A 9,145-nucleotide genomic window follows, 5' to 3' on the forward strand; every position below is an offset into this window, starting at 1 on the left:
CTGCTCCATGCGGAAGGGACCTTTCCATGGTGTCACATCCTCAGGGGAGATGACCATCTTTGTCCCTGGCCGGCAGCAGATACTCAATCCATGCTTGTTGAAGGACTGAAATTAAACTCCTAAGAGGTTTATATTGTTGATGGTTTAATTTTCTATGCTCCTGCCTGTTTGGGAAAGGATCTAAGATGGTGGTTCTCAGCTCCGGTGCACAGCAGGATCCCCTGGGGAGCTTTAAAACGCCTACTGGTCAGGTCACTCGTGAGACCAACTCAGGATTTGGGGGTGGGACCCAGACGTCAGCGTGTCGCCCAGCTCCCGGGGGATGCTAATGTGCAGATGGGTAGAGGCTTCCCCACTGACAGGTCGATGCAGGGTCCTGGCTGGGGGCCTTTCCTCCCCACTGTGGGGGACGGGGGTGAGCCGCGTTAGAGTCCACGGTGCTGTGCACGGTAAGACATGGCTTTAGAGCCACTTTTAACTTAGGGAGGAGGAGGTGTCCTGGAGAGGGCGAGAAGCATGGGTACCCCCGGCAGAGGGGGAGCCACCAGACATTTGGGGCAAGGGCAGGGGCAGAGAGAGGGCTGGCCTGCAAGCGACAAGGGCTTCTCCTGGGTGAACACGGCAGATAGCAGGTGCTTGGCCAGCCGCCCTCTGGTGTGCAGGGGAAGCCGTGGTTGAGTGTCACAGCAGACCGTGTGGGGAAGGGCCCTGAGCCAGGGCAAGTCCGATCCTGGGAGGAGGCCCAGGCCTCTGCAGCAGTCGCTTCGGTCTTGCCTTTATCAGAACAGGAAACCCTGACACCAGGGGGTCTGGGCAGAGCCTGGCTTCCACACGGAAGCGGCCTGAGCCCCAGCTCCGCCTCCAGGAGCCCCCTTTTCTTCTCTGGACTTGTCTCCCATCTCTGAATGCAGGGGTGCTGGGAGGAGGACGGCGAGGACCTGCTGCTAGGAACCCAGACGCGCCGGTTCCCAGCACTGAGTCTAGAAGCCCCAGCAGCAGCACCAGACGTGGCTTCTCGAGGGACTCACAGAGCCCATGTTCTCACCTACCATTCGGAGCTGACTGTGGAAACTTTATGGGCTCGATGCACTACTACCTCTGAACCGCAGGTTTCCGTCCCGCCCAGCGGAACCGTAGAAACACTGAAGCACATTGCGCGCGCGCACGCAGGGGCACGCACGCACCACGCGCGCACGCACCACGCGCGCACGCGCCACGCAGGGGCACGCACGCACCACGCGCGCGCGCGCACGCACGCTGTACAGCAAGCAGCAGCAGGTGTCACCCACCTGTCTATCCGTGCGCTGAGCTGCTGTGGCTCGGTCCCAGGCCGGATACTGGCCTGGAGGGCTAGGGGTGCGGGGCCAGCTCAGACCAGCTCACGAGAGCCGGCTCTGCACATCTCTGTCAGCCCTGCGTCCCAGGACCTTACAGTGTGAAATTGGCCATGGTGGGAGTATTTACACGGCGATAATCATCGGATGCTACAAATCAGGTCTTACTTCTGCCACCAAAAGCCGGCTGCTCAACGTTTTCCCAGCACCCTGCTACCTGGCTCCCCGCAGCGGGTGGCCTGGGGGGCGGCCTGAGAACAACCCTGACCTCGGTCTAAGGTGTGCTCCAAGGACCAGCAGCATCAGCACCACTTAGGACCTTGCTAGAAAGGCAGATCCTGCCCCTGCCTCACGGCAGGTGTCTGAGTCAGAATCTCTGGGGGCGGGGGGACCAGAGACCTGCCGTTTATTAGGCTCCCCGGGAAGGAAGGCTACGGTTGGAGGCGCGATGCTCTAAGCGCCAGAGAGGAGCAGAGGGGGCTTTGAGGGGAAGTGGGACATCCAGTCCGAGTGTCATCGAACCAATGCAGGCAGGTGTCCTCCGACTTCCTCCCCTTCACAGGTCACAATAATAGCGAGAAAACTTAGGAGGAAAAGCACCACGTTGCCACCAGCCAGGCAACTATTCCCATCGGTCCGTGTCTCTTCCATAACTGGAGCACATTGGTATAGAAAGCAGTTGCTGGTGCCTTTCTTTTCTACACGGGCGAACAACGCGTTTGCATCCCGAATTTCTTCCAGAACAACACCGCCTTAGACGCTGACACGGTCGCTGAGACCTGCTGCCTTGTCCCAGAAGAGGTTTTGGGCAGGCTTTTCTTTTTCCTCTAGCGCCAGCGTGCTGTACAGACGTGGCTGGTACCCGAAACGTAATCTTCAGAATTAACATTCCTCGGGCTGGGCCTGGCCTGGACAGCAGGAAGGGCACAGGCCTCCCCAGTCACAGGCCCAGCCCCATGGAAAGGAGCACGGACCCCTAATCCGCTTTATTCTGGGAAGTATTTTGGCACAGCTTGGCTCGGTAGTTTATAAACAAGCTCTTTGTTGTCTGGAGGCGGTGGGTCACAGCGCTGTTTAGAAGGAGGTTGAACACTCCTCTGGAGCCTTTCTTTCATGATGTGGTTGGTTTACTCTTTAGCTTTAGGTAAAGAATAGGTCTGCAAACGGCCTGGGTTTTGGGCCACATAGACCACCCCTGGAGAGGGAAAGGCTTGGGGAAAACCACCAGCATCCCTACCTCACGTACCCCGCGCTTTTCCCAACAGAGCCTGCTCAGCCATCCAACAAATATTCTTTGGTGCTTCTCTGGCCCCACCAGTGGGGCTGGTTGGGGGTGGGCAGAGAAATGAGGGCTCCAGGCTATGGACAGCTTCCCAGGTAGAGGAAATAGCTCGTGCAAAGTGTGGAGGCAGACAGTAAGCATTCGCTGACAGGGAACTGTCCAGAACATTCCAGAACATTTGGTGGGGCTGGAAGATGAGTGGCGGGAAATGGGGTGGAAAGAAGAGCAGGTGTCGGGCGATGAAGCCCTTACTGGGCCAGGATAAGCCGATGGGTCTTTATTCTGTAGACACTTATGCTTAAGAGGGTGCCACCCGCCCCGCTTATATCTGCCCACCCCGGACCCAGCCAGCCACCAATCCAGCCTCTCCTCGGTGTCTGCCCACCCGTGAGCCATCATCCGTCTCTCTCCACCCAGCCAGCCAGCCAGCCAGCCCGAGTATACTCCGTACCGGACACAGGATTTCTTCTTGTCTTTTCTGGGTCCTGAAGGTCCTGCTGTTCCCCTAGCAACTCCTTACATATATTCTATTTCAGAACTACTCCAACTGACCCATGTCACCGGCAGTCTATTCAGGGGATGGTGTTTTGTTAGAAACAAGGAATTAACAGTCATGTGACAGTGAGGCTCACCTGGCCCGATAGCTGGAAAACACGCAGCCGGGACAAAGGTATTGTGGGTAGGGGTGCTGAGCACAGAATGACCTGGAAATCTCATCCTGACAAACAATTCTTTCAAAAGGCAGTTATGAAGCTGTTACAACACATGGCAACACATGCCCTTCCCATCATTATGCTGTATTAATGCCCTTCAAATAAAAGAAGGAATCAGAGAAATAACCTTTTGTCAAGTTGTTTTTTTTTTTTGAGCGGGTGGGGTGAGGGGAAGGGGGAGCAGTACTTTAGGTCTTGGTCCTTCTTAAATGGGTTAAATCTTAATACTTTGGTCTAACATCTTTTATTGTTCTTTATGGTGAAAAAACATTCCTGATTATAGAAGACATTCCCCCTCCCCCAGCCCCACCCCCACATGATCCAAGGCAAAGAAAAATCACCCTGAGATATAACTATTGTTAACATTTTGGTGTATTTTTTTCTCATTCTCTTTTCTTGGCATATTTTTAAACGTAACTGAGACCATCCCTTTTATACAGTTTTGAATCTAACTTCCCCTCCCTCCACTGAATACATGACAGGAGAAAACTCCTATGAAAGTTTCTGAAAACTCCATCTTAGCGGCCGCAAAGAGCCCCACTGCACGGATGTTCCATAACTTATTGACCCAACCCCGTTCGTTGAGGGCTCAGGAAGTTTCTAACGTTTTCCTCTTATTAAAAGATTGAGACCGTCCTTCCATCGCCACCCTCGGTCAGACCTCTGATAATTTCCTTTCGGTAGAATTCTAGAAATGGAACCAAGGAGGAAAACTCTGTTTCATGCTGAGACTTCAAGCCCTCTTGCCACACCGCCTTCCAAAACGACAGGCTGGCCTGCACAGAGGCTCTCTCGCATGTCACGAAGGTGTCCCCAGCACCCTGCCACGTTAAGGGAATGCGATGGGCGTGGGTGGGTCTATCTAGTGAGTGTGCCCTGATGCTTTAGGGGAAACATTTGTAAAACCAAAACAAAAACCCCCAAAACAGAAATAGAATGATTTGCCTTTCCTGCTATCTGTGACTCCAAATCCAAACCAATGTTCTAATAAAACATGTAAAGAACTGGCTCAAGATCCTTTTAACCGGTTTCGGATTTGAAAACTGTAGCGGGAGTTTCTGTTGAACAAGACCATTTCCTGCTCACTTTTTACACGTAAATGTCAGCTTTACTCACTAGAAGTCAGACCCTTGCCCCAGGGGGAAAACCGTCCAGAGCCTCCTTCGGCTCACAAGAGCAGGGGTGCGGAGGGGACTCAGCGGCCCCTAGGGTGGGGGTGGGGGGTTGCAGAGGGCGCGGGTTTGGATAACAGCTCGGCAGCGGACCGGGAGGTGCTGGGTCCGAGACGGCGGGCTCTGCGCCCCCATGCTCCTCGCTCGCGGCGAGCCTCAGTTTACCGGCCCGGAGTCGGGGCACCCGGCCAGGTGCCCCCGCGCGGACCGCACTCACCTCCGCCGTACATTTGGCACAGGTAGGGGAAGCGCCACACGTTGCCCAGGCCCACGGCGTACGAGATGCAGGCGAAGACGAACTGCAGCGGGTTGGCCCACAGCGGCCGCGCCTTTTCCATGGCCGCGAGCTGGGCGCCGGGTCCCCCTCGGGCGCCGCGCGGGGCTGCTTCGGAGCGCGGCTGCCCGGCGCGTCCCTGCCCGCTCGGCCTGCGGGTGGCCTCGCGCCTCGGCCGCGCCTGCTCGCTCGCTTTTTAATTGCTAATCTCATTAACGCGCGCCCGCCGGAGGGGCGAGACTGGTAAATGGATGACGGCGAGCCCCACCCCGCCCGGCCGCCGCGGCCGGGGAGGCGGCCGGGATTGCGCCTGGGACTGCGGGGCACGGGGCGGCGCCCGGGACTCTCCGGCGCCACGGCCGGGCCGGGGTGTTGCTGCGCGGCTCTTCGGAGCCGTCAGGTTCTCCCAGCCACCGAACCATCGTTTCCTGGGTGCCTACTGGGTGCTGGGCTTCGTCTGGGGACGGGCTGTGAGCCACACGCACACATCCCCGACCCTTCCGGGAACTGACATTTCGGGAGGGAAATGCTTAAACTGGCCGGGATAAAAGGTCCCAGTTTCAACTACTGTTGACCTACAGAAGGGACAGTTTCATGTGGTTCGTTTTAGTCCATATAAAAGACTGAGACAGGAGGAAGGCAACTAAGGCAAAGCAAAACGGTGAGCAGTATCGTGGCAGTAGGCTTGCGTGGTCCCGGAGGGCTTCCCAGAGGAGGAGACAGGACATTTGCCCAGAGACTGGAAGAAAGGAAGGGAAGGAGAGGGGGACTCTCCAGGGCCTCCACTCCTTTGCAGACAAATACTTCTGGGAGGAAGAGCAATGGGGGCAGCCAGGTTTCCCTCCATCTGCAGACAGGCCCTAATTGCCTACTGTGTGCAGGGCAGGGAGTCTGGCTCTGTAGTGCCGGGTGGGGGTCAGGAATCCCGTTTTGAACAAGCTCTGTGGGATACTCTACTGCTCAGGTGGGTCTAAGGGCTAGAGATTCTGATTCATTATACAGGAGTTAAGGCCTAAAAAAAGCCGTCTGGAAAGGTGGTTCCGTTCAAGGTGGTCACTAGACCTGTCTAAGCCTGGTGCTTTGGAGAAGCGCCAAGGGCTGGCTTTGGATCTCAGCTCTGCCACTGAGCTGTGCGACCTTGGATGAGTCACTGAGCCTCTCTGAGCCTCTGTTGCCTAATCTGTAATGGAAACAAACACAGCCCCCTCCCAAGGGCTCATGTCAGAATTAACTGATAGCTTACTACCTGCCACATAGTACGTGCTTGATAAAGGGGCCACTGGTATGAGTCCCCAGAGGTCTGAATGAATGGAAAAGGTAGCACGCTAAATCAGTTAATAATGATGATATACTTTGAACGGTGCCTGGTACAGTGCCTGCTAAGAAAATGCTTGATACATAAATAAAATTAAAAAGAGATGAAAAAGTGGAGTTGCTAGTGGAAATCTTCCTTGAAGCCAAAATGAAATCAATCCCCGGAGTCCCTGCCTGGCCGGTGGCTCAGGAAGGGCAGTGTGATAAGGAAAGTGGAGGCTCCTCCTACGTGCGGCCTGTCCTTGAACTTTCCACCTCCAACAGCCAAAGCCTAAGAAGTCCACAACACAGCAAGGGAGACTATTTTTGCTTTTTTAAACTTTGGGATTCTAGTGAGTGTTTTTCCTACAACTTGCCTCCTCCCCAGAGGGACCCACCATCCTGGTGTCTATGGCTATAGGTTAGTTTCCGCTGCTTGGACCTCTGCACACATGAACTTGGGCAGTATGTGCGCTTTCATGCCCGGCTTCCTTGTGCGAGTCATTCTGCTCCAGTGTGCACCTCTCCGGGCTGTTCTTCCTCACTGCTGCATAGTACTCCACGCTGTGAACCGACTCCAGGCGATGCCCGAAGGACATGGTATTGTCTCCATGTTGGGGCTATTGTGACTAAGGCGGTGATGAACATTCTAGTGCCACTGAGGGACAAGTACGCTCATCGCTGGGAACTTCCGGGCTGGACGGTTAACTGGAGGTTCAGCACGAGCAGATATTGCCAAACTGTTGCCCAGAGAGGTAGTACCAGTTTGCACTCCCACGAGAGTTTCTGTTGTTCTATATCCTCAGCAACATCTGTCGTTCTGTTTTAAAAGTGCTCCCTGGTTTGGTGGGTGTGTCGTGATGGTTCTCTGTGACTTTTAATTTTAATTTCCCCTCATACGAATGAGGCTGCATACCTTCCCATAGGCTAACTGGGTCATCTGGATATCCTCTTTCATGATGTCCGTGTTCTTTTGCCAGCTTGTAATTGACTTGTCTTTTTCCTCCTGACCTAGATAGTTCCTTACTCCTTCTGGGTATGAGCCCCGTGTCAGTTTTAGGTATTACGAATTCCTTCCCACGGCCTTCGGGTTGTCTTTTTATTCTATCAGTGGTGTCTTCTGATGAACGGACGGTCTTGATTTTAACAAACTCTTAACAAACAACTCTCGTGAATGAGTTTTCCCTAGAGGGTGGCCGGCCACACGGTGGCATTCAGGAGCTGGCCACCCCGGACGGACGCCCAGTGCGGTTGCCTGCCGTCTGCTTGCAGGTGGTTGGTGTGACAAAGTCAAGGCCCCTCTTCCATTCCCCACCCCCAGGGGTCAGGCCAGAGGGTCCCAGCAGTCACATTGCCAGACGCCCCAGGAGCCTGATCAGGGCCGGGGGACCCCGGGTGGGGGCTGTGGGAAGCGCACAGAGACACCCCATAGTAGGACTAAGTAAATCCTCAGGGGCAGATGCTCAGGGTTCCTGGTGAGGTCCTCACACCTTCCTCATGCCCACTGACGACAGCTCTCTCTAAGCTGAGAAGACCGGTTGAGCTGCTGGAAGCGTGAAGAACAGGCCTGGGAGGGGTGGATGCGCTTCCACGGGAAACCAGCAAAGCAGGGGGTGGGGGTGAGTGGTGGCAAATGCTAAAGCCACGGCTCTCTACAGAACTCTGGTTGGTAGTGCTCGCCAATTTCGCCGGTGTAAATACTCCCCCTGTGGCCAAGTCCAAACTTCCAACACGGTGCCACTGAACATGGAGTTGGGCAGAGATGCGCAGGAACCCACCGTTGTCTGGATCTCCGTTACACACACGCAGTAGACACAGCCTCGAGAGCATGACGGAGGTGCAGTGGACAATTAGGAAGTGGTGGGGTTTGAGCGCATTTATCACCTCTGGTTTACACCATTTACCTGTTAGTTTATATAACTGAAGTTCTAATATTGGCTGCCTTTAACAATCAGCTCACAGGATTCTGGAAGAGGTACCAGCCGGCAACTTCTGTGTGGCAGGGGCCCCGGGGAGCGAGTCCAGGTCTCAGAGGTCCGGTGCCCAAGGGCAGCCCCACCCTGAGTGCTCCCTGGGGGCTCCCACTGCCAGGATGGAAGAAATCCTCCCCTCCGACAGGCCTGTCCGGTCTCATCGGGCCCCATGTCAATCAGGACAGAAGGCCAGCCTGCCCCAGTTATCTGACTTGGGGAAGAGGGTGGTGGAGAAAGGAGGGGCGGCCCTGATTCAGTTGCACAGGTGTGGTCACGGCCCCGTGCCAGGGTTCCAGACTCTTCCCCACCAATTCCAGCCACCCAGCTTTTAATGATTAATATACCCACCCTCGAGATGATGCTGTTAACTCCCCATCAATCCCTAGTTCCTCATGAGATAAAGTCCAAACTCCTGAGCCTGGTCTGTACGGCCCTGAGGAATTTATTTTTTGATTGGGCCAGGAGGAATTTGACCCTTGCTCACCTAGGCTTTTCACCTTCCGGAAAATGCTGTGCATTTTCGTCCTCCTGGGCTGTTCCCTCAGCCAGGATCACCTTCTCCCTTCTTGACCTGGGAGAAGGCTCTCCATTCTTCTTGACCCAGATGAAATACTAGCCCCCCCCCTTGTTTAAAGATTTTATTTATTTGACAGAGAGAGAGACAGCGAGAGAGGGAACACAAGCAGGGGGAGTGGGAGAAGGAGAAGCAGGCTTCCCGCCAAGCAGGGAGCCCGACGTGGGGCTCAATCCCAGGACCCTGGGATTATGACCTGAGCCCAAGGCAGACGCTTAACCAACTGAACCACCCACGTGCCCCCAAATACCTCCCCTTTCTTGGAAGTCCAGCACCCCGCCCATCACTCGGGCCAGGCTACATTGCTCCCTCTCCCCCGCCCCCCAGCCTGGGGCTGGATATCTGGTTTCTAACGCTGTCCTGTCCTCTGTCCGTGCAGCCTTGTCACGAAGAGTGCAAGATCTGTGTCCCCTCTGCTCCATGGCTGGTGTCACGTCTTTTTTTAAGATTTTATTTATTTAACAGAGAGAGTGTGAGAGAGCACAAGCAGGGGGAGCGGCAGGCAGAGGGAGAGGGACAAGCAGGCTCCC

The 9,145-nt window shown here is 55.2% G+C and overlaps 1 protein-coding gene across 1 annotated transcript in view; it reads right to left on the reverse strand.

The window, feature by feature from the left end:
* SLC6A20 (solute carrier family 6 member 20) overlaps positions 1-4,911 on the reverse strand; it is a 30,659-nt gene extending 25,748 nt beyond the window's left edge. Inside the window, exon 1 of the mRNA XM_081816405.1 lies at positions 4,719-4,911. Coding sequence (XP_081672531.1) covers positions 4,719-4,839 — 121 coding nt within the window. The 5' untranslated portion in view covers positions 4,840-4,911. The remainder of the gene's footprint in view (positions 1-4,718) is intronic.
* Between the last annotated feature and the right edge of the window lie 4,234 nt (positions 4,912-9,145).

Source organism: Leptonychotes weddellii, chromosome 1 (genome assembly GCF_054177405.1).
Source record: "Leptonychotes weddellii isolate Sample4059 chromosome 1, ASM5417740v2, whole genome shotgun sequence".
Lineage (NCBI taxonomy): Eukaryota > Metazoa > Chordata > Mammalia > Carnivora > Phocidae > Leptonychotes > Leptonychotes weddellii.